The sequence below is a fragment of the Pongo pygmaeus genome, chromosome 6, assembly GCF_028885625.2.
Source record: "Pongo pygmaeus isolate AG05252 chromosome 6, NHGRI_mPonPyg2-v2.0_pri, whole genome shotgun sequence".
Lineage (NCBI taxonomy): Eukaryota > Metazoa > Chordata > Mammalia > Primates > Hominidae > Pongo > Pongo pygmaeus.
Genome location: NC_072379.2, coordinates 51,518,276 through 51,544,892, shown reverse-complemented (window position 1 = coordinate 51,544,892; position 26,617 = coordinate 51,518,276). Strand labels below are relative to the sequence as shown.

Genomic DNA, 26,617 nt, shown 5'->3' with positions numbered 1-26,617 from the left:
GAAAGAACCAAGAGTTGATGTTTGTATCAAGTAAACACACTGAGTTACAATTTAGAAAATGTTGATACCAATGTATTTTTTAAATACATTAAAACAGCTTTTAGCAACTCTTTAATTATTCCCAATATATAGTTTGAATGAATTATTGTGTCCCTTGATGAAAAGGATAAAGGAATGTAAGTGACTCTACCATAAATACAGGAAAAGTTTGGATAATCTCAGTACCTACCACTACCAACAAGAAGACCAAAGAGTCTACCCCCACTGTTTATGATCCCTCCCTCTCTTCTCAGGACTGCCATCTGACTCAAACCAGTTCATGGCTATCTGACTACAAAATGAGGCCGAACTTGATCACAATCAAGGTGGAAATGAAAATAACAATCAAGAAAAACACTTCCCTCATTTCTCATGATTTTTTATTTAACATATATAGTATATGTAAACAACTGGCATAAAATTCATAAAAATACAATACTCCTATGCAATATCACTTTACTCCTGATACATACTTTCATTTTCTCGTTAATATCACTGGCCTATTTTAACACTATATTTTTTTTGCCAAGCATTTTTAGAGGCTTATCTTTTTAAAGAAATACAGCCCCAACTTTGTTTTCGAAAATGTCATAGCAATAGCTATTTTGATCGCCTCTTTGCCCATCCTTACTTTCCTCACACTAAAGCAAAAATATTTTTAAATGCTAAAAATATGCAAAACACTGAGCTTTAATACTGTTTTGTCACGCCTATGGAAACTGCTATCACTCTGCATTGCCATCAAAGGTGCGGATGCTCCACAGCGCTGGGGCTGCAAGCTGTGGCCACGGCTGCATAGCAGGGACCTTCAGGCCTCTGCTCCAAACTGGCTCCCCTAATATATAGCCATATTTTGCTTGGGGTTACATTCATAAACACTGCTACAAAAGGATCCTTCTGGAAAAAGCTAATTTATACTACTTTTAATGGTTCCCAGCAAATGAAGCAGTTATAATAGTATTTTTAATGCTTTTTTCCTATACAGAATTTCTACTTATTACATGTGAACTTATTTGGAAGGAAATTGCTGGGGGTGAGAAAAATATAAAATAAATGTAAAAGAATAATTTTTAAAAATTGTAACTGCTGGAGGTACACAATCAGCCACACTCAGGTGAGCAACAATCACAGATAAGCAGAGCGCACCACCCTCTCCCTGCCCGTGTCAACTCCCATCCTCAGCCTCAAGTGTGCGCTGCCCATTTTCCTGGACTGTTGTGCATCATCGCTCAAATGTTGCTTTTAATCCACAAACCACGGGCTGCTTCCCTATTTTCTAAAACTAGCAAAAGCCTAAGAAATAAAAACAGTTAACCAGCAAATGAGAAACAGTGGCCACAAATCTGAAGAACGCTGCCAGAGTCCCTCTCCTGGGCCGCCTCCAGGGAAGGAGCATCCCTGGGAGCTGCGGCTCTGGGCGCTGGGGCAGGGCTGGGGCGCAGTGCTTCTCTGAGGGCACACTCCTCAGCCTTTGCAGCTGACTCACGTCAGCAAGCTGCTGCTTCCCCGGGACCAGGCCTGCCCTTGCGCTCTGGTAAGAAGGTAGAAAGGGAACAGCGGCTTCCAGGAGTGGGCACCAGAAACCATGCCTGAGAACTAAGGTCTCAAGGACAATCCACAATGAGGTTAATCTGCCTGTGGTTAAGAAAGAGAAGCTGTGTAATTAAATGTGTAGTCAGTCAGCCATAGTCACGGTTTGCTTAGAATTTAAAACCCTAAAACCTTTTCTCAGAGCTATGAGGTTTCATCGTTTTGAAGAATCTCATTTCACACAAATTAACTTCTAAGAAACAAAAATTCAAACAAGGAATTCAAAGAAGGTGTAGAAATTTTTCAAAATAAAAATAAATAGAAAAAAACTAAAGAGGAGGACGAAATATACTTATTCCTTATACTGAAATGATGGTTTTTAGAACCAAAATTATAAGGCTTAAGGCTTTGTCTTATTAAAGACAGGCAATCTTAAAAGTAAAATATAAAAACTCCATTTATCATTATTCTTTACATTTTTGACAGCAAAATTAGTCATGTTTTATTGTATCTTAATAGTAAAAGAAAAATTACCATGTACTACAGTCTACTGTTCCACTATAAATGATGTCTACTCAAATATACATTAGTTTCTAGATGTACTATATTTGGGGTTGTTCAAAATAGTTTTTCTTAAAACTATAATTAAACATGAAAAAATTTTAAAGTGGTTTAAAGGTATTAAAATATAAACATTTGAATAATGCTAAAAATGAGAAAAATACAGTTACCATTAATTTTTTTAAAACCAAGAATAAGTACTTGATAAGCAACTAAATGAGTAAACAGTATTTATTTGACAGAAAATGTGGGGAGGAGGAGAAGAGAGCGAGAGAGAGAAAGAGACATGATAATGTCACATGGCTGGAAGTTAAGGGAATTTCCTAACCACAAGGTCCAAGAGTTTGGATTAATAATGGGCAGGAAAAGCTTCATTAACAAGAGAACAGAGAACAAAAAGAGCACAAGAAAGTAAAACAAACAGATAGTTCTACATAGCAAACACTCCACGTCTGCCCCATCTACTGTAACTCAAGTTGATGACAGGGGCTGACAGGACCGAAGAACTTACAATCATCACTGAAATGTCCAAAAGACAAGAGCAAGAGGCAGAAAAATGAAGCAAGGGGCATTAATAATTCTTACACTATAAAATCAGCCCCTACATTGTCAGAATTGTCCTGTATTTTCATATCATCCTTGTCACAACCCACTATGTTTTCTTTATACAGGTAGCTTTGCTCACTTTAGCACAAATATTAAAGTCAAGTACAAGCATATACTCATTTGCATAGCAAATTTTAAAGGGTGCACTGAAATAGTAACCAATTGATAAAGGTGTAAGTCATTTTTATAATTAGAATGACATTCAAATTGACCAAATAAAACGTTTTCTATTTGAAAACAGTTACCTATAAAAGTTTTTGGGATATGAACAACACATGACTTAGCAAAACATTAAAACCATTACTGATGTAGTTCTCCGTAGGCAGCAGTTCATGTAGCAGTCATTCTTTTACAACTTCTAGGACTTTGTAAACACTGTTCTGGAATACAGTGGTGAAGTGAGGTTTGGAATCCTTCACCAAGAGGTTACATAAGGGAGTTTTCCCAGCATTGGCAGGATCTTCTACATCCCAAATTTCAGGCATACTGCAACCAGGCCTAGAAAAATGAATGTACACGTTAAAAATCAATATGCATTATATAACTGCAGAGAAAGCAGAGCACTTACATTCCTGACCTCATTTCCTTTTTTCCCCTTAAATTACTTTAGTTTTTAAACCATCCTGTTATATAGCTATTTATGTTTTTATAAGCTGCCATGACTCACCTTAGGACAAGGTCAATGCAGCAAAGGTGACTATAAGGAAAGCAATAGACCTGTAGATACATATATCCAGGTGTTGCGGAAAGAGACACCTCAGTTAAACTCTGCCTCAGCTACTTATCAAGAATGTGGTTCTGGGCAGGTAGCTTCCCTTGGTCTTAGTTTTCACATTGTAAAATGGGGAAATAAACACCCATGACATAGGTTTGTTGTGAGGATTATGAGAGATCAGGTATCTAGCACCATTCACACAGAAAAACGTATGACATTGATTTAAAAAATTATAATGAACAAATATGCTTAGTTCACAGGGAAGCTGCATTAATTGTATAGATGCTCCTCAACTTCCAATAAACCCATCATAAGTTAAAAATGCATTTAATACACCTAATCTACCCAACATCACGGCTTAGCCTAGCCTACCTTAAACATGCTAGGAACACTTATATTAGCTTACAGTTGGACAAAATCATCTAATGCAAGTGCTATTTTACAACAAAACATTGAATATCTCACGTAATTTATTTAATGCTGTACTGACACTGAAAAACAGAATGGTTGTATGGGTATCTGAAGTATACTTTCTACTGAATGCATATGGCTTTAACACTGTCATAAAGTCAAAAAATCAGTAGGTCAAAATATCTTAAATTGGACAGTCGATATTCCAGAATGAATCAATTTAAAGAAATTCTGGTAGTATTGAGCATACATCTTAAACACATAATTAAATCTCAAAAGCAATATATCTTTATAAAGAATAGAATAAGTAAAATTAGCATCATATAACATTTGCCTAAATAAGTCCTTCAAAATAACAGTACCATTTATTTTAAATCAAGAACAGTTTTATAGATATAACTGTTGGATGCTGCTATCTACCTTTTGAGGAATTTTAAAAAACAGAAAAACACATGGGAAAATTATAGAGAATTGACAACTGCTCATGTTTTGTCATAACTGCTTCCCTTTTTATTTTTAAATAAGAGAAAAAAATTCCCAAGTCCCTCTTATGTTTAGTAGCAGTCCCTCCCTCACTCTCCACCATGAGGCAAACACCGTAGCAGGTATGTACATCATTTTCCCTTTTTAAATAACATCTTTAATTTATAATAATCAGTCATTATGAAAGTATCAAAATATTGACCTACATACATTTTAAGAAATGAAAGTCACCATCATCTCCAATAGCACTTCTCAGAGGTGACTTCTATAAACAATCCAGCATATATCCTGCTGGACCTTTTTAAAAAAAAAAAAAATTTCAATAGCTTTTGGGAAACAGGTGGTTTTTGGTTACATGGATAAGTTATTCAGTGGCAGTTACTGAGATTTTGGTGCACCCATCACCAGAGCAGTGTAAAGTGTACCCAATGTGTAGTCTTTTATCCTTCACCCCATTCCTCGCTTCCCCCAAGTCCCCACAATCCGTACCATTCTTATGCTTCGCATCCTGGTAGCTTAGTTCCCACTTGTAAGTATGAATATACTTATAAGAACATACAATGTTTGGTATCTGCTGTATCTTTCTCCAATGTCAGACACACATACAGACACAGATATCATTATATACATAGATGCTGTGATAGTCAGTATTGAGTGTCAACTTGATTGGATTGAAGGATCAAAGTGTTGTTTCTGGGTGTGTCTGTGAGGGTGTTGCCAAGGGAGATTAATGTTTGAGTCAGTGGACTGGGAGAGGTCGACCCACTCTCAATCTGTGTGGGTACCGTCTAATCAGCTGCCAGCATGGCTAGAATAAAAGCAGGCAAAAGAACTGTGGAAGGACTAGACTGGCTGAGTCTTCCGGCCTCCATCTTTCTCCTGTGCTGGATGTTTCCTGCCCTTGAACATCAGACTCCAAGTTCTTCAGTTTTTGGACTCTTGGGTCTACACCAGTGGTTTGCCAGGGGACCTTGGGCCTTCAGCCACAGATTGAAGGCTCCACTGTCAGCTTCCCCACTTTTGAGGTTTTGGGACTCGGACTGGCTTCTTTGTTCCTCACCTTGCTGATGGCCTATTGTGGGGCCTCACCTTGTGATCGTGTGAGTCAGTACTCCTTTATAAACTCCCTTTCATATATACATCTATCCTTTTTTTTTTTTTTTTTTGAGATGGCGTTTCCCTCTGTAGCCCAGGCTGGAGTGCAGTGGTGTGATCTTGGCTCACTGCAAGCTCCACCTCCTAGGTTCACGCCATTCTCCTGCCTCTGCCTCCTGAGTAGCTGGGATTACAGGTGCCCACCACCATGCCCAGCTAATTTTTTGTATTTTTAGTAGACATAAGGTTTCACCGTGTTAGCCAAGATGGTCTCGATCTCCTGACCTCATGATCTGCCCATCTCCGCCTCCCAAAGTGCTGGGATTACAGGCGTGACCCACTGCGCCTGGCCACATCTATCCTATTAGTTCTGTCCCTCTGGAAAACCCTGACAGATGCTCTTGAGTTGTTTTTACAAAAATGGAATTATTCTGGAATTATTATTTTACTGAACAATAAAATGTGGCACCATTTTTCCATCTCAGCGCATAAAGATCTACCCTACTGTTTTTAAAAGCTGCTAGTTCTCATATGTATTATTTAACCAATTCTTTACAGACAGATACTTTAATTGTTTCCCATTTTGCCATTATAAAGCAATGCAGCTACAAGCAGTCTTGTGCGGCGCTCCCTTCTGCAAACTAAACCTCTAGAGCAGCGGTCCCCAATCTTTTTGGCACCAGGGACTGGTTTCCTGCAAGACAATTTTTCCATGGGCTGCAGGGTGGGGGCAATGGTTTTGGGATGAAACTGTTTCACCTCAGATCATCAGGCATTAGATTCTCATAAGGAGCATGTACCCTAGATCCCTCGCATGTGCAGTTCACAATAGGGTTCATACTCCTATGAGAATCTAATGCTGCCACTCATCTGACAGGAGCCAGAGCTCAGGCTGTAATGCTTGCTCACCCTCTGCTCACCTCCTGCTGTGAGGCTGGGTTCCTAACAGGCCACAGACCAGTATTGGTCCATGGCCAGGGGCTTGGAGACCCCTGCTCTAGAGGCAACATTATCACTCTGCCAAAGGACTGCACAATTTTTTTCTTACCTTCCCTTCATCAAACTATCCCCTAGAAATGTTTTGCCAATGAGTGTTCCCATGAAGAGGGTTCAAGTGCACACTTTTTGCATACCCTTGCTGACACCGGTTTCTACTGACATGGAACACCTATGATCATATGGCTGGGCATGGGTTTTCTACCTTTTAATTTTCTCATACACGTCAAGGCTGAACTGTTACAACACTGAGGGCCCATGGTGGCAGAGAGTGAGACACACAGAAAGTAGAGGACGACCCACAGTTTTCCTGAGTTCAACAGCTTTTAGGAAAAAGACAGGGCAAACAGCTGTCTTGGGGAGCTCTGTTTGCCTTGTGCAACACTATTTAGTCCTCATCTGAGTTTCCCAAGGTTTCCCCAGGCCAGCCATCTGCAAATAGCATTAGTGAAAATCTGAATAATTTCCTTCTAAATACATGTATTCTATGTCAACTCTATTATTGGAGTAAAAGAAAGCAGAGAACTGTAGTTAATTAAAAACTAATCTACAACTTGCATGCAAATATATTTGAGTGTTTATATTTAAACACAGTGTCAAATATTTAAGGAATAATCAAGCCATACAATTAAGCCACTTGTAAATGAGATCATTTAAACATAGTGCTCACCAATTGCCAGGCACAGATTAAGCACTAGATAAATATTGGTCGCTCTTCCCCTTCCTCTCCTAACTGAGTTCCCCATCTGCTTCCCCCATTCCGACATACTTTCACGTCCCAGCAATCTACAGGGGTTTCAGGCTGATCATAACTGAAATGGAGTGTGAAGGCCAAGGAAATAAGGAAGGTCCCAAACCTGGCAGAAAGCTTTGTCAAGAAACTACCTAAACACTAGATAAATATTAGTCATTCTTCACTTTCCTCTCCTATCTGAACTCCCCATTTGCTTCCCTGTCAGGACAGAAAGCATAGCTTTTGTTTTGTGTCAAGGTTGAAGCAGAGTGGACCTGTCCAAGGTTTCCTGACAGTGTGTCATCAGCCTGGCTTAGATCTTGTACTAGATGGAGTGTTGTTTTAATGAGTGGGGAAAACAGATAAGAGAGTCACTTTCGTAGCTTCCTCCCACTCAACTCCTGCTGTGAAAGACACAATAAATGGCAAGTCAAGGTCCAGATGGGGAAATCCAGCACACCCTCTTCTGCACCCCAACTCTCAGTCTGAGTGCTCGTAAGTGACCTTAAGTCAGTTCAATGTCTGCTGATTTTGTTTAGTGTGCAAAGTTTATTGCCATACTTCCTGAATTTGCCTTCATATCCCTTCTTGTGTGGGTAAAACAGTGCTCTGCCTACCCAAACATGAGACTGTTAGAGCTATGCAAATCCAGGGAGCTCTCCCAACACTCTACAGCACAAAGCCTCTGCAACTTTCACATATTCAAACTCTATGCAGGGGTCTAGGCGAAAAATGAACTCTCAAAGACTCACTGTTAGCTTGGAGAAAAAAGGTTACAAAAATAATTTTTATGTTCCAGTAACTTATAGTTGTTTCAAGACAGTGAAGCCCACAGAAATAAAGAAGATCCCAATTCTGGTAGAAAGCTATGCTAGGAACTGAGTTCTTCCTATTGCAAATGTCAGCCTACCATTCATTTCATATAATTTCCTGATAAGATCATCATGAGATGCTTAGAACTTTTCTGTCCTAAATTTATATAACAATGTTAAAAGTGAGTATGTGAATTTCATATATATATTCACAAACGCTTAAAACATTTTCTGAATTATTACAAAATAACATTTTCTATAAACCCTGACTGAATTCAAACCACGTAGCACACGTTCATAGGAAAATCATTCTATAATCAACAATTATTTTAGTTTCCTTGTGAGCAAAGCTGTAGATACTATGTCACAGAACTATTTTTCACTCACCACTCAATATTTAACAATGCTGTCTTAATACCATATGTGTCACTGAAATATATGGTGGGCAAGTATGATCAAGCCACAAATACAGCAATCTCTTGAACACTTGTGTTTAGTTACAGAGTAGTAAGAATTTTAAAAATATTATTATTCCATAAAATAGTTTTTATTTCTGATAAAATTGTTCCTGTACTGTGCTTTTCATGAAGTGAATGTTTTGGTACTTTTAAAGCAGGCTACTGTCACCTGGTGTCCAGTCACTTATGTGCCACATTTCTAGATAGCTTTAGATTCACATCTGCTTTGAAGATCTTACTGTCATTCAGAGCTATACTCAGCTTAGTAAACATCTCTGTGGAAACAGAAACTTAAAAACTATAAACCCAAGAGAATGTGGGTCACAGTAGAGTTATTTTCCCATTCAAATAAAATGTAAAACACTAGGAAAGAAAAGCTTCATTCTGAGTTGATGCCGACAGGGTATCCCATCCATCGACAGGACATGGTGTAGCACAGAGACCCAGTAAGGATAATGCGGCCCCTGGTGCTCAGCTGCCTGACTTCACCAAAAGAGACTCCCCATTACTTGGTTTCAGATCCTGGAAGTCTTTTGAAAGAAAATACATCCAACTTTAAATAAAAGTTTCTTTTAAAACATCAAAAGCAAATATGAACAAGTTGAGAGATTATCAACTAGTGCCAATAAAATCTCTTTAAGGTAGTATACACATACAAATCATTATTTAAAAAAAAGGTATTTATAAAGACTAGAAAAGAAAGTCTCCAAATCATTATCTAAAAAGTTTTTTTAGGCCAGGCATGGTGACTCACGCCTGCAGTCCCAGCACTTTGGGAGGCCAAGGCAGGAGTAGCACTTGAGGCCAGGAGTTTGAGACCAGCCTGGTCAACACAGAAAACCCCATCTCCACTAAAAATACGAAAATTAAGCGGAGGCTGCAGTGAGCCCAGATCATGACAGTGCACTCCAGCCTGGGCGACAGAGTGAGAGCCTGTTTAAAAAAAAAAAAAAAGGAAGTTTTTCCATGCATACTTTATGTTATATACACACCCCCGCCCCCAGCAAAGCATGTGCCATGTGCTTGAATTAACCTTCGTGTCTTATGATTATAAAATGTTAACTGTGTTGATACTCACTTGGATCTTCTTACACACCATGACTCTTCTAGAATGTAATAGTTCACTTTTAACTTTATCAGTTCTCGCTTCACTTCTTCGGCTGCTTTCCGACTATACATTGAGTATACTATTTTCGTTCTGGCTCTTTAAAGAAAAATAATTGGGCATAAAATTTTCAAGACTAAAACGATACAATAACACATTTGGAAGAAAGCACTGAATTAGACTAGAAGACGATGAAGAAGAATCCAGTCAGGAGGAAATTCCCCATGAAGTTCCCGCTAAGGGGTATCAGTGAGGTCAAAAGCAGAAGGCAGGAGGAGGACAAGTCGTGGGAGAAGAGGGTGACCTTTAACACACCCCTACATTTCCAAACTTGGTCTCTTTGTGTTTGTTCACTTATTTATTTGTCTTAAATTCTTCACTACTCTATCACATATAAAAGTAAGGTATCTTGTGTGGGAACAGGGATGAACTATAACAAACACAACTATAGGACTACTGTGAAGCTGCAACAGTTCCAGCTTTGACATCAACAATAATTCACATTAAATGGGTCTTCGTTTTATTTCTAGATTTAAGAAAAACTAAACTTATTTAACAAAATTGGTCTGGAAATTAGCTTGATGAGATTGATTTTCTAATGAAAAAGCTTATTTGTGAATGTACATGCCATTGTTATGCAAAAGAAGATGCTAATAAGATTCACGTAATCACTTAGAAAATGAATAGCTTCACCTGCCTTAGAAACTGCATGAAAAATTAAATTAAAAAAAAAAATTTGGACAACACATCTCTAAATTATTTTTTAAAGTCTCAAAAAAATCTAAAAAAACATAAAACACCCAAGATCATTCTAGCAGGCTATACTGGTGAAAACCAGAATAAACTCCTCTTTGAATGGGATTCTATTTCAAATGACTTCTCCAAACTCAAGAAAAATCACCTATGAGAAAACCTTAATAAACACTCTAAGCTAAACTCTCCAGGGAGTTACAGGATGAAAAGGACTTGGACATTTTAGAGCCCTGTTAACCTGTGGGAAAGTGCTATAGTATGACTTCGTTTTTCTGCCTGGTAGAGAAGATAGCCCCCAAAGTTGTCGCTTTCCTGCCCTGTGAAGCTTTAACGGATTTGTTTAGAGCTTAGCAATCTTATCTCAGCTTTCTGCTCCCTGACTCAATAAGCCTCAGTTCATCATATCCTTTTGGAACATTCCTTATTACTTTGCTGGTGTCTTCCACTCACTGTTTGCATGGAAGGTTTGTTTTGATGATGTGAGACTGTGCACTGACCTCAAGCCTGCGTCTTCATAATGTGGATGATTCACAATGGGCCGAAGCGCAGAGAGCTTAACACTTGCCATCGTGGGCATGGCACCCGCAAACACTGCATCTGGAAGGCAAGAGGAAGGTCTCAGGAAGACACTCAGTGAGGGTGAGAAGGGGTCTCCTTCAAGTGTAAATCAATGATTTCACAGGTAACAGAGCGGAGGCCCAGCAGGTTCATGACTTCAAGATTCAATGGCAGAACTAGAATGAAGTCAGATGGCTGATAAAGTAGCAGTTGGCAGCCAGGCCTGGGTAAACTATTTTCCTTGGAAAACAGAGCTTCATCATCTCATCATTAAAGATTTCTTTCTTTCTTTAAAGAAAAAATCTTAGAAATCTTTCCTGAATCTAAAAAAGAAGTATCAAATGGACTAGGAAAGCTTTACAGTAACAAGGAGTTCTGGAAGATGATTTAGTATTCAATCATTTGATACTCAGATGACAACAAAGTCCCCCTTTCCACACATGAATAAAATGTCACATTCCATGAGTTTATTTCAAGAAGGAATGTGAAGGACTAATATTAAAAATTCATTAAGAAAATAAGCACAGTAAAAATTATTTTAAATGTGGCATTTATGACTGTGAATAAATTTTGAAAAAATTAAAATCTATAAAAAATGGCAGAATAAATTACTAAGAACATATGTATAACATTTCCCCTGCAAACCACTTAAACAGGATTGATATCTCCTTTGTTTTAGATATTCTAAAAGCAACATTGCTTAGAAAGAGTGAGATCACTGGAAGTAACTAGGGTTTAAGAGTTTGCAGTGGTATATACAATTGTGGGAAAAACAGCTAAATAATATGACGGTTTTTTTCTCTTTTTTACCTGGTTTAGTACTATATTTGATCCATTCTATAAGTTCTTCTTGAGGCAAATTGCTGAACTCCCCTACAATATTCCACTGGGTTTGCAGATTTGCTGAACCTTGTATTGACATTGCTGCTAATATAGCAAAAACAACAGCACCAGGATGTACTTTGCAAAAGAGCCATCCAAATAGCTGAAACCAAATTAAGAATACATTGGTAATTGTTAGTATAAGTAGTATGCATCTGTTATGCAAAACTTCTTCCCAGAGAAGAATATGGCCTCTGCTACAGTCCCAAATAAAGGATTAAATATCCTAAAGAAAAAGCCCCAAAATAATAATCTTTGGGATCAAAAGCATTCTACCATCAGCCTCATTTAAGTGGAACACAATGTAGGAAGCTCTTTTCTCAACCTGCTTTCTCTACTCCCAGATTCAAGTAAAGCAAAATGTGGGGCCTCTTGTTAAAAAATTAAGACGTTCAAAACAGCAGCAGCAAACATTCAATCAAGTTCAGGGTCCTTCTGAATGTGAGGTCCTGTGTGACCAGCAGGAATCCCACACTGCCCTGGGTGACACTTTCTATTAGGTTGGTGCAAAAGTAATTGCGGGTTTTGCTATTTTAATGACAAAATCCACAATTACTTTTGCACCAACCTATATCATCAATCATGCTGTGGGATAAGACTCAAGATTAAAGGCTTCCAACCAGCCTCCTTTCCTGTGCCAGCCTGAAGGGGTCAGAAAGATGGAAAGTAGTGCCTTTCTAACATAATACAACATTCTGATTGGGAACCTCAAGGCTGGCTAATTTTTTCCACATCCAAATAGTCCACACTCCATAACAACACTTTGTTCTCTTGATCTTTCTCCACATGTCTACAGAGCTAGATTTCAAGTTTCTTGAGGGCTTATAAACACTGGCTTTTGACTTTTCTGTCCACTACTCTCTCCTCCATCCCTAGAGTGCACAGTGTAGGTGCTTAGTGACTATCTGCTATGTCTAAGGGAGATGCTGCTGTTGTACCTAGGCTGGTTGACTGATGGAAAGGTGACACTATGGAGAAGCATAAATCTGTGAATACAGAACAAGGAGGCAGTTATCCAGGAAAAATAAACAGCAAACCACCAAGGAAGGCTTAAACTAAATTTTAAAAAGCACAAGTCAAGAATGTGCACACAAATGTGCACCAAATGAAAAAAAAAAAAGTAAGTTTGATACTAAAAAAATAACATATAATTTTTAAGCACTTATAACTTGAAATTGTTAGAATTCTTTGTGATATGAATGTCAAAACAAAAAAAGTTATTATTTGTACAATTAAGCTCTGCTTTCTATCAGCACCTGCAGTAATCACTCATGAACTCAGTCTGTACTAAATCGGTATTTGTTGTACACCAACTATTTTAAATCTTTAGAAAGATAGAAAATGATCAGCTTTGGCCCTTACCCTTTAAGAAAGATAAGTACAAAACCATGAAGAGCTTTAACTATAATCACTTAAAAGACTTTGTAATTCATTATTTTAGGGCCACTCAATAATAAAGGCTAAAATTATCATAGTAGCTATACTCCAACATAACATATTACCTGTCTTGAGCAGATCAGTGATGCCATAACACACATGTGTGGTGTCAAGAAGAGTTTTAGTCTCATAATTAAAATACCAAGGGCTGTATACGCTAACAATTGCAAGGCATGGTAAACCAGCTGAAAGAAAGAAGAAAATGTTTTTTACTCCTACTGTTTGTGAAGTTTAAGAATACTAAGCTGGCAATATGCACAAAGGGGTATGTTCTCCTTCGTAACAAAAAATACTACTAAGGTTTCTGAAATTTTGAAAACAATTCTTAAAATTCACTTTCAAACTGTTCCATTTTAGTGGAAGGCTAAAATTATAAAGTCATTGAGGCAAGTGTTTCCGTGATTCTCAGAGTCAAACCTGTGGTTAATAAAGCCCACATTTTTGAATCTACCTTGATGCTACCATCAGACCAAGAAAAGACAGTGGTAAAAGAAATGAATGCTGCCTCAAGATCTGAGGGCTCCACCTTGGAACTGCCCTCAAAACCAGACTGGACCACTAGGAGATGGGAGCGGTAACCAATCACATCTCTGAGGCCTCAAGCAAGGTGAGCAGAGAGGAAAGTGATTTCTAATCATGCAATAGACACCTCACACGTATGTCTAAATGGGCTCCAGAAATCAGCTGCCATTAGTGTAAAGATGATCAGAGCAGAACAAATGAGTTTCCTAGATAATTTTAACAAATGAATGGTCAGTGAATCTGCATGTAGCATTCTCATAAAAACACATAACAGGCTATTTTCAAGATGATTGCTGACAATTGCCAACAAAGTTAGAAACTGGAACTAGAAAGGAAAGTCCAAATGCATGCAACTTTAAGATAAGTAAAATTATAGTGATATTAAGTCTTTACCTCTCCATGATCAAACTGGTGTTTTCTGGAACGGAAAAAAAATATATTGCTATCAATTCATTATTGAAGCACTTACTTCATATATTTGCATTTTCATCTTGCAAATAGGAGTTTTACAACTTCTATAACATTCTCTCAGGACACACACAGGTAAATCAAAATAACCAAAAGTCACATGCCAAAACCGGTGCTATACTATTTTAAGAAAATTTATGAAGAATGTACCTAATGCTAAATGGCGAGTTAATGGGTGCAGCACACCAGCATGGCACATGTATACATATGTAACTAACCTGCACATTGTGCACAGGTACCCTAAAACTTAAAGTATAGTAATAAAAAAAATTAAAAAAAAACACACACACACACACAAAAAGTTTATGAAGAATGACAATGTTGTATTATATCCTATTTGACTACGTGGGTATTTATTAGGACAACAAAGGCACACTGTGGTGTCCCAGCTCCCTCACTGGTGATACCCCAGCAAAGCATGGAATGAAAAAAACCTTTGAGATTTTCACTAGGCAACCAAGTAGAGATGACAAATAGGTGGTTATATGTGTAAATCTGAGTTCAAGGGAGAAGTCTGGGTCAGAGACAGAAATGTGTGAGTTGACAACACACACCTTCTCTTTCTTAAGCACTGATATGTTCTGAAGACCTAGAGTAATACCTAGCACTTAGAGCTCAACATTTTTAATGAATGAACAAGTGTATCAATAAACTGTTAATCCAGGTAGCATATAATCTGAGAATCTAGCCTCAAAAAGACTGATGTATTAGCAAACTCAGGACACATAAGGGGCTAGTGAAGGAGATGAAACAGTTCTTTCTTTATTCTTCTTTCACACCAAGTAAAAACTATCAGTTACCATTTGTTGAGTACTTACAATGTTAATATGCTTAGTACATTCCATTAACTCTAATCCTGGCAGCCAGGACTATATTCTGACTGACTTCAGAGCCAATATACTTTTTACTACATCATGCTGCCTCTATCCCACTGGGTCCTTGAGTAAAGAGAATATTGGCATTCATGTCTTTGATAGTTAAAATTTATGTCCTACTCTTCTCCTTTTTACACTGGCTTTGGTAGTTATGCAAAATAAAATGTCAACATGCTACTCCTCTTCCAAAAAAGAGCTCTGATCCTATTTGAACTGAAAACCCTATGAAGCTCAGTGGTTTCCTATAATTACTTTAATAGGTGAGTTATTACTCTTGAAGGGACAGTTTTGTTTCTGTGAAAAGTTCCACCTTCCTCTTCCAGAGTTGCATACTATAGCTGAAACTTTGTGGCTTCTTCCTGAGCTCTTCAAAAATAATTTCACCTCAAATGAAGAAAAATTTTGGCATTGTAAACCAGAATGTTTTTCTTTCCCCCTTAGCCCTCAACTCAAATGTTACAGGTATAAACATATACCTGTATATGTTACAGTAAATTGTTTCTAAATGAGAACAAGGATTCTATCAGGAGTATGTGCAATAATTTACCATTATGTTGGCAGAGACTTGGAGGTGAGGGAATAATACAAGGGTGTGTATATTCAAATTATAAAAGAAAATATAGGGCCAGGCGCGATGGCTCATGCCTATAATCCCAGCACTTTGGGAGGCTAAGGCAGGCAGATCACGAGGTCATGAGTTCAAGACCAGCCTGGCCAACATGGTGAAACCCCGTCTCTACTAAAAATACAAAAATTAGCTGGGCATGGTGGTGGTCGCCTGTAGTCTTAGCTATTCAGGAGGCTGACGCAGACAAATCGCCTGAATCCGGGAGGCGGAGGTTGCAGTGAGCCGAGATTGTGCCACTGTACTCCTCCTGCCTGGGTGACAGAGCAAGGCTCTGTCTCAAAAAAAAAAAAAAAAAAAGAAAAACTAAAAAAAAGAAAATATAGATACAAACACATTCGACAATCCTTCTCCCCCTAAAATCCCACAAAAGAATAAAAGTAGAGTTAAAACTACCCTCACTCCATCCTCTAATCCCACACTCTTAATAATTACAGGATTTATCTTTCCAGATCACTTCTATGCACAAACACATAAAAATCTCTAAATTTTAAACAGAAGTATAATTATCCTATACACACACACACTGGCAATTTTTAAAATTCAATAATGTATACTGGACCTATTTCCATAAAGATGGCCTAACAATCCACTCTATGATTGTATCATAGTAGATATTTTGGATGTTTCCATTTCTCACATAACACACAATACTACAAAAGGCATTTCTCCCCATCATCTCTGTATTTCTGTGAGCATCTCTAGAGGGTACACTTGCACTGGTGGAATCTGCAGGGCTAAAGGACAGGCCCACTATATGTTTTACTGTGTATTGCCAAACTTCCCTCCCATCTACTACCTCCCGCTCTTGCAAGCATTGGATATACTATTAATTTTTAGAAATATGAGAAGTGAAAAGGTCTTCACTTCAACCTGAATGTCTTTACCATAGGATCAAGACTACCTTTTCATGTTCATTAGTCACATGTAAATACTCATTCAACTACTATTCTTTACTATCTTGTGGGCACTGTATATAAACTGTTGAACAAAAATGATCGCTCCCTTCAGGAGATACAGGTCACACATCAACATTTAAGTACAAAGGGTGACAAACGGTAAGAGAGTAAGATAAAGAGTGTGATGGTGGAAAATATCAAGCATGCTATAGGCCTCCCTAACTCTCAGGTTATAAACAAACCCTCTTGGTTAATTTTGGGGTTTTATTTTTTTTCTATACATAATTCTCTGGTTCATCTGAAATTTATTTTCTGTAAAAAGTGAGGTATGAATCCAGTTTTATATTTCCCTGCTCATTTCCCAAAAGGCAGTCCACTGGTCCTAAAACCACTCACGTAATAATTTACTTTCCCTGCTGAACTGAAGTACAAAACTGTGTCCTTCGAGTGTAGATTATGTGCAGGGCTACTGTCAGACTGTACTGGACAACATCTGAAGGATGAATAAGTGATGTGCCGTGTTCTGCACAGACAGGAAATAAGAAGAAATGCCAGGAAGGGCAATGACCACAATAAAAACATCAATTATCAAATATTAGGTACACACATGTGAGTATACAATTAATACACTGTAAATATCTATTTAATAAATGAACAGAGGAGGTAATAAAATTCTTAATAGCATATTTACCTTACATGTGTCTGTTGTTTAGCTAAGACAGCCCACATATCACTAATAATCTGTAAACAGATTTTGAAACACTTTAGAAAAGCTATGTTGGGAAAAATGATATTTTAAATAAAGTATCTTCTAAACTGTAAAACTTTTAATGAAAACATAAGTATAGAGATAAGACATAACTCAGAAAATAATAATCACAACAACATAATCTTATATTTGTGAAGTATCTGATCAAAGCTAATATTCAACAACCCTGTTGGGTAGATCATATCATCCTCATTTTGTAAATGAGCAACAGGCTCATATGGATTAAATGATCGCCCTGTAAGTAGACAACTACTAAGAAGCACTGCAGTCTTGAAACCAGATCTTCTGGCTTCAAATTCACATTCAGTGCTGCTTCCACCATGCCAACGTTGTTGGCAACACCTCTTCTTAACAGTGCACACAGAAAACTGGAGAGCTGGCTCAGAGGCTGATAATCACAGCTGGAAGCATTCAAAACACAGTCACTGTGCTTTCATATTTAGCAATAACGAGGAGGTCATCTAATCTAAAATCCTATCTCCAGTACACATATTCTCTACAACACTGATGACAGGCTGTAATCCAGCCCTTAGAATCCACCAGCTGCTGCTTGAATCTATAACACTCTCCTTATCAGTCGAGATCAGTTCTGGTCAAAAGTCCTAACGCCTGGAATTGGTCATGATTCTAAGGAGCCAGATTATGTGTAACCTTATTTTCAAGGCGCAGGCTTTTACCATATTTCAAAGTAATTATCCGCTTTCCATCTGAATCTTTTCTTCTTTAAACGAAACAGCCTAGCTAATAGTTTTCATCATCTCTCACCACTCAGGTTGCTGTCTTTTGCATATGTTCTGGATGGCCAATGCTTAGTATTTTTTGAGTACCCACTAGGTGCAAATCCACATAAACTATATAAAAGTGCAAAGCACACACAAAGCCTAGCACACAGCAGGAACCGACTATTAACTGATTAGAGATTAAAAGTGCTGTCGGAGTACACAGCTCAATACCAGACATAGCCCAACGACAGGGGAAGGTGCAGAGCCCGAGTCTCACTCTTCTCTTGCTTTTAAGTGGACATGATGTGAGGCTCCTAACAACATCTTTGATCTTTCAGTTCTGTATGTTAAAATGGAGATAACATTTGTCTACCCCATAGGGCTGTCGAATAACCAATTTAAATACTCATGTGAAAATGTTCTATACAAAGCAGAGTACAAATATATAATATGAACAATTGTTATAATACAGAATATTCTACAAATAAATGACATTGTGTTAACACAGAAATCACTGGCTACAGATCAGGAAACTTTTAAGGTCTGTCATCTCTTTTTCCATCACAGATTAACTTCTGTTCATTCTCTTAAGACACATTTGGTTCCAGAGTGCACAATTCTTAAAGAAAAAAAGAGAGGGAATATCACACTTGCTTTGACCTTATTTATATCTGGGCTTTGAATTTTATTATCAAAGCCAACTTGGGGACCTAAACATTTTATCTAGTTCATCAACACATTGCAAATACTCTGTTTTTTCTTTCTGATTAATAATAAACACAATCCAGGAGTTATTGCACACTGCACAAATCACTTAGAAAGGTATATTTTAAATATTTTAGGGAAATATTACATTAAAGGTAAAAGCCAGTAATAATTTACACAGGCAAGTTGTATCTGGGTCAATATGGTCTCTGATCATGCCTTCCAAAATACATGACTATCAGAACCTGAGCCATCCTTTTCCGATGTCTGTTTTATGCTAGCAGATAGAATATTTTGAAGCTATATAAATGTCTATCAAAAACTATCATTAAGAAAACAGAATATGTTACAGTAAGCCCATACAAAACGTTGTATCAGATTAATGTGGCCAAGTATATGCAACTACTATGTAAAAACAAGAAAATATTCTATCATAAGAAAGAGCTCTTAAGTGATAGACATACCTTTCTAACAATAGCAATAAACACTACAAGAACAACTGGAAGCAATAATGTCTTTGTGTATCTCAGTGGAGTCTGAAATTCAAAGAGATGTTTTGTTAGAAGGAAATATTTTAACCAAACAAAATTTCATTTCAAATAATGAAAAAGGTAAATTTATGAAAGTAGAGAAATATGAACATTCACCAATCTACTCACTGACTGCCATCATAAAAAGGAAGGTGCATTTCCATAGAAATGAACTTCCCCAAAATGCTGAGTTGAAACACTAAAAATACAGTACCCAAACACCTGTAAGTGTGAAATGTCACTGAAGAGATTACTGTTCACTTTTTGCATGCTACTTATCTAACTAGAGAGACCAACTTAATATTCATCTAAGGTATGTAAAGCTCCTTAAATGGAATAAGCTTTTCCTGTATATTTTGTGGGGGATAAAAATATTATCCTTGAAACACACACACACACAAACACACACACACTTTCTCAAGCATAAACAAAATAATGATCTATGTTTAAGAAACAAAAGACTATTACATTTTCTTTAGTAGCAGAAAAAAAATAGAAATAAGTTTAATAACAAAGCCCTACACATTGTGAGCCTGTGCACCTCTCAATTATCTCTCCACCCAAGAAACCACTGTTAAAATTTTGCTCTTTTATACTTTTTTTACTTTTATGTGTGTTAACTATGGGTTAATAAGACTATATCATTTTGTTTACTCTGTTATATATCTTAAGCATCTTTCCATGTCAGTATGATATCATATTAGGAAATAACATGTTAAATTTTCCCCTCTTCTCCACTGTATGGGTGTACCATAATTGGAACATATGTTCCCTGAACTGACACTACTCTGTCTCTACAGCACAGTCCCTGTGAATTCAGATACTTACAGTGATGAGGAATGGTATGCTGGAAACAGCTTTGCTATTTTCTTCAAATTAGCTTAAGTCATGCTATGCCTCAATAAATTATTTCTTTCATCACACAGCTTATGTTTAATACTCTCAGGTTGTAGCAGTATGTATGATGTTCTCAATAACGTTAAAGAACTTCTACCACATCCTAATTCTCTAATATTTGAAGGAGTCTTGAACCCCTATGAACATGCATTTCAATGTCTTGCAAGATATGCTTTCTTCATTTGTTTCAGCAGGTTTAACACTAAAACTCATATACCTTTGTCAGCCATTGTGTGTCAAAACCATTTGCTGGAACACAATAAATGAAGACTGACAGGCCACTGGAGTAAACAGTACCTCTGCAGAACACACTCAACTCCAAATGGCTGGTAGATAAAAGTTTCCTGTGTGGTGCCCTGTCATCCACTGGTCTGGAACTCTGGACACTGGGCTAACACAGTGGGATCATGAGGGAAACTAACATGTCAATAGAGTATTGTTGGCCAGTTTCATATACATACACATACCACTCTGAAGGAGGGTCACAGATAATATAATTAATCAGTACCACATGGATGGTGTTAAAAATGCACATATATACATGCTTGTTGAACTAAACCAGCTCATAAAGTATTGCAAATTAATATTTTATTTATTTAAATATTTACTTATTTAAAATATCAAAGTACTTTCCTTTGTATTATCTCATTTTGTCTTCACAATATCTGTTTATGGCATGCTACTAGAAACTAGTAAACTATAACACGAGGAATGAGAGTTGCTTGTTCAAGAACATCAAGCAAAATTACAGGCTTCTGTCTCACAATCCACTAAACTACTCTCTGCTTTCCTTCTAAATCTCTGAATACAGTTTTAGAAAGAAAAATGCTGTTGGAATGAAAAGCTTGGACTTGATGTTTCAAAGCAAATATCTATTTAAATAACCACAAAATGAGTGGAAATGTAAGAGTTTGAGAGCTTGACTAAATTAATGCTATCACTGAAAAATGGCAACTTGAAATGCGTCTGTGTTTACTCACCTAGAAAACCACTGCTAGTCTGAATGCATATTTCTAAATTATCAGAATGAGTAAAGGCCATATATTTCAGGAAGCTGCACCAAAGTAAATAGAAAAATCTTCCTCTAAGCTGCCAGATTTTCCTTTTCCTTCAAACTGAGATAACAGCACATAAAGAGTCTAAGAGGAGCACCCTTTATGAAAAATGTATGGGCCAAAACCTTAGGAAACAGAACTAGAAATCACATCTTACCTCTTTTTCCATAAAGTCAAACTCTGCTGCACAGGTATACAATAAAGTATCAAAATCCTTATAACTAAAGAATTTTGATGTTAATAAGTTGCCAATATGAGCCTGGTAAGAAATAAAGTTACCATTACATTAAGCCATACACTGCAATAATATATTTTAATTTCAATAGTATCTGAAAATAGTTTTTATTACATTATGGAGCCCACTGTTCCCACACCAAGCCTGCTTTTGTTAAAGAAGGAAATGCTATATCCTTCACCTTCACAGTTCCCTTCTCTTGCTGAATAGTGATAGCTCCAATGACACCCTACCTTCCACACTCATCGACATCCCAAAGGCTTTTTCCCTTGGGTTTTCCCAGCTTACTACGCTAAACCTGGTGAAACAGGCTGCACAGCATCTCCTTTGCTGGAACCTACCAGCAGCTCTGGGCTTGGGAACACATACAGACTTCTTTTAATCATAAAAGCACAAAGGACTACGGGGTAAAGAAAAGGAAATACGAATTCTGAAAAGGAGATTGAAAAGAGTACTTGAGTGAAGTAGAAATGGGCAGGCACTGGAATACAAGGTACTTTTTGACTGATAATCACCTCTCACATAATTATTCACATGTTATCAAGGATTCTCACTCACACTGCCACATTTACCTCCCACAAAAAGCCATGTGAGGAAGGTGGAATTATTTTCACTTTATAAATAAGAAAACTAGGGCACAAAGACATAAAACATTTGCCAAATGTTCAAGTTCATTATAGTCTAAAAAAGCAACAACCAAAGAAAAGAGGAGAAATTATATCTAGGACAAACCATGACTAAAATTCTATATGATATCTACATGAAGCAGAAGGAACAGGGTAAGAGTAGGAACTAGATGGTGGCAGGTATGTGATGAAGCGTTTCAAAATACTATGTCTTGTTGGGAGAAGAAATGTATGCTGACAAGCGTAAGAAATCAATAGGACGAATATACAGCACCTAAAATAGCATAAGAAAACAAATCCCAAACAAAATGAAAGAAATAAGTCCTAGTATTATGACAATTAGCATATATGTAAAGAGCATAAATTCACTAATTAAAGGACAGATGCTCAAATTGGACTTAAGGGAAAAAAATCTAATATTATATTGTCACCAAAAGAAATACTTAAAAGTATGTTAAAAGGTTGAAAATAGAAGAATGGAAGAAGATACACCAGGTAAGTTTAAAACAAAGAAATCTGTTAGCAATTACAATGTCTCACAAAACTGAATTTAAGCAAAAAATATATGAAAAGAGACAATAAATATTATATGCTAGTAAAATTAACAAAAAAGCAAGATTATACAATATTGCCAACATATCTGCAGTTAAAAATATAGATTCAAAGTACACAGAATAAGAACTGACAAAAACTAAAGGAAGAAATAGAAAAGTTGACAGTGTTCATTGAAAATGTTAAACACTGCCTCCTTGAATAAAAAAGCCGACAAAAGTTAACATAAAAGGTAAATATAATCAATTAGCTCACAAACAGAAAATATAGACTTCACAAAGAGAATACACATTATCCTTGAACACAAGTGAAATATTTTTGAATATTCACATACCATGTAACAATAAATTCCAAAAATATGTATATATTTGATTATAAATCCAATAAAACTAGAAACTACCTAGAAATTGCTTTAAAAATTCTTGATTAGAAGTTAAATATCATAAAACTTAACCTTTAAAAAAATCACAAATAGACAATCTGTAAGATACATAAAAAAGTACTACATACTTATAAAGAAAATTTTAGCTTTAAAAGCATTGATCAGAAAATAAGAGGGGTAAAAACAACAGAGCTAAGTATTTCCCTCGGGCATCAGAAGACAGGAAACAAAAAGAAGTAAGAATAAGAGTAAGGACAGGAATTGGTGACAAAGAGAAACACAATAAAACCAAAGAGGACTAAAAAAAGGTATAACTTTAAAAATATTAAAACAATAGACCTCTAGAGCAAGTCTAATGAAGGAAATAAATGATGCAAACAAAAAGCAAAATGAAAAAGGGAGAAATAACTATGGACTCAACATAGTAAGAAGAATAGGCTACACAATTTGCTAATAAATTGTAAAACCTAGGTAAAATGGATACATTTCTGGAAAATCATAAAACACCAACACTGGCACAAAAAGAAATAGAAAACTTGAATAGAACAAAAAGCATTCAAATATCTGAAATAGAAATCAAGTATTTTCCATCCCAAAAAGCCCTAGACTGAGATGGTTAACATTGATGAATTATTAAACTTTCAAAAAAAAAACTTTCCTAAGTTGCCAGAGAGTAGGAAAAATTAAAAAAAAGACCACCAAAAAAAAAAAAACCCCACAACAGCTCTTAATAGGAGACCAATATTAATTCCAAATCCAAATAAGGAGAAGTCAACCAAAGAACAAAAAGATCACTTCCCAAATATGCATATACACAAAAATTCCAATAAGAATTTTAACTGACTAAATTTAAAAAGCATTATCCATTTGATGACATATATAAAATGGGCAACATTCCTCTAAGGACATAAACTACCAAAGTTCACTCCAGATGAACTGGAGAGCTTCCTAATGAAATTGAATTTGTAGTAAAAAACCTACCCATAAAGAAAGCTCCAGGCTGTGAGGGCTTCACTGTCAAATTCTACCAAACATTTAAGGAAGAGATAATACCAATTCTACATAAAAATCTTCCTGAAAACAGGAGACAGAACACTTGCAAATAATTTTAGGAGATGACATTACCCTGAAACCAAAACCAGACAAAATCATTACAAGAAAACTACAACAAATATTCCTCATGAATAATAGATGAAAAACCTTAAAAATATTAGCCAACCAAATCCAACAATATAGAAAAGAAATACTACATTTGAGCAGGTGAAGTTTATCCCAGGATACAAACTAGATCAACACTCATATATCAAAAAAATGTGTCAAGTTCCAAATACAGCAGAGTGAAGAAATTGGTAACTCCCATTCTCCAAAACCACTTTAAAATTGGACAAAATTATAAAAAAAAAACACTCATATCCGGTTCTAGAGATTAACCAAAAGGAAGCAACAATGTGGGAAGCATTCATTCATAAAAAACTGAGAAACTCTGGGTAAAAACAGTGGGAGTCTGTGGCATTTTTACCTAGGTTGCTCCCATCCACCTCAGCACCACCCCCATCTCCCCCATACTGTTAGTCCAACAGTTCTTTTGAAGGGGGCGGGACAGAGTGTGGCTACTCATAAAAAGAACCTGTACTACTGGAACAGGCTGATCTGATTTGGGGCAGACAGCTAAAAACCTATGCTCAGAGGCACTATCAGTAAAAGTAGAGAACTCAGTAGGAAATAAAAGGCTGGGTAGCCTTGCCACTATCTTTCTTTAACCAATGTCAAAATTAAGAATTTATGAGCCAATGCCCTTGATCAACATTACGTATTTCTAAAAATACTAAAGTTACAACTAAGTTATTTCTAATTTGCAAATAACATAGTTTATAGCATCATTTTGGCCCTGCATAATTTTAGGCTATGACAGAAAATGACAATAATCGCTTTAACCTGAATTAATACCTTAACTGGTTCATGTTCCCCCAGTGAGGAAAACAGATTCCATAAATGCAGGACTAGGTTATTTCACTTGTCTTCCTGCTCACACTCTGCATACTAGCTGACTCATCCACCTTTCAGCTCTCATCTTCAGAGCTGACTTCCAGGATCCTTCCCTGATGCTCCTCCTGTGCATTCCTGCAGCACTCTGTACTTCATTTTTTATCATAGCCTTTATTACACTGTATTATAACTGCTAGGAATTGTTCCTATTTTCCAAATTTTCCACTAGACCATACCTTACTCAGTTTTGTATCTCTAGTATACTTTCCACTGTCAGGCACACAGGAGGTACTGAATGAATGAATGAATGAATGAATACATTTTCAACTATAGTTTTATAGTTTTAAAAATCTTTCCACAGATTGTAGACCACCCATTTAATGGTCCATGTGTTTTCAATCTTTTAAGCAAAAATAACCCTTGTTCTTATGAAAACCTATATGAAAGAGATTAAGGTTAAACTGTCCTAGGTAAAAGAGAGGCTAGGAGATGGGGGAGTAGACAGCCCTCAGGGAAGATTCCTGGGAAGTCCTAGGACTTCACATAACCCAGTTTCAAAACCATAGCATTAATCTAGTACAGAAAGAAGAAAATCACCAATAAAAATACACTATAGGAAAAAAATAGTTTATTTTTTCCACATTGGTTCTTGTGCTGCTTTTTTAAATTAAATCTTTGATAGCCTCCTGACTTAGGGTGTGCTGATTAAAACACCAAAATAAAATAGGCAAAGCAATTATGGACAGAGAGAATCTTTAAAATTATAAGACAGACTTCTCCATTTTATCTTCCCTTCTACCCTAATACCAAAAACAAACAAAAATCTTCTCTAAATAAGACTAACTTGGATTACATTATCTATAAAGGCTTATAAAAGCCTTTTACAAGTAATGACTTGAAAACTGGGGAGAAAAAAGAATGAGACTATAATACGATCTCCAGTTAAGGCTCTGAAGATGGTGTCCTTACCAGTTACAAAGAAGCTAGAGAAAAATGACTGTATAGGGCTTAAAATTCGATCTTTCCTCTATTATCTACAGTTTTCCTGCTTTAAAATTTTAGTGACATAGAAGGACCAATAAAAAAAGAGATTGTTTTAAGAAACTAATTTTGGAGAAGGAAAATCTATATACAATTACATTTACTTTCTATTATATTAAATAAAATAACAGGTAAACAGACTTCATCCTAGAATTTCATTTAATAGTGATACTTGAATAACTCAATTTATTCTTAGCCTATTTGATTCTTTTCAAGTCTTTCAAATTTAAGCAAAAAATGCACTTACGTCATCTGCAATACCAAAAATTTTAGATGTCAAGTATTTAAGTATGACAGTTCCAAATAACCAAAAACATCCTTGAATAACCTAAAAAAAAGAAAACAAAAATAACTTTGATGCTTCATATTCCATAGACATAGGCTAGGAAGAAAAAAATAAATGCTTTAATCATACATGAAATACATATTGCTGTGTACAAGAGAAAATGCTAAAAAATGCATCTAAATTTAAAATCAAGCATGCCGCTCAAAAGCAAGGGGCAATAACTAAAAATAAAAATATAATCATATGATCTTATCAAAATTAATATATT

The 26,617-nt window shown here is 36.4% G+C and overlaps 1 protein-coding gene across 2 annotated transcripts in view; it reads right to left on the bottom strand.

The window, feature by feature from the left end:
• Positions 1–402: 402 nt before the first annotated feature.
• DPY19L1 (dpy-19 like C-mannosyltransferase 1) overlaps positions 403–26,617 on the bottom strand; it is a 111,183-nt gene continuing 84,968 nt past the window's right edge. For both annotated transcript variants that reach the window (XM_054496679.2, XM_054496680.2), the window contains 10 exons: positions 26,311–26,391; positions 21,399–21,500; positions 19,224–19,295; positions 17,255–17,304; positions 14,090–14,114; positions 13,240–13,359; positions 11,666–11,840; positions 10,795–10,894; positions 9,518–9,643; positions 403–3,234 (listed from right to left, as the gene is read on the bottom strand). In XM_054496679.2, coding sequence (XP_054352654.1) covers positions 3,078–3,234; positions 9,518–9,643; positions 10,795–10,894; positions 11,666–11,840; positions 13,240–13,359; positions 14,090–14,114; positions 17,255–17,304; positions 19,224–19,295; positions 21,399–21,500; positions 26,311–26,391 — 1,008 coding nt within the window. In that variant the 3' untranslated portion in view covers positions 403–3,077. The remainder of the gene's footprint in view (positions 3,235–9,517; positions 9,644–10,794; positions 10,895–11,665; positions 11,841–13,239; positions 13,360–14,089; positions 14,115–17,254; positions 17,305–19,223; positions 19,296–21,398; positions 21,501–26,310; positions 26,392–26,617) is intronic.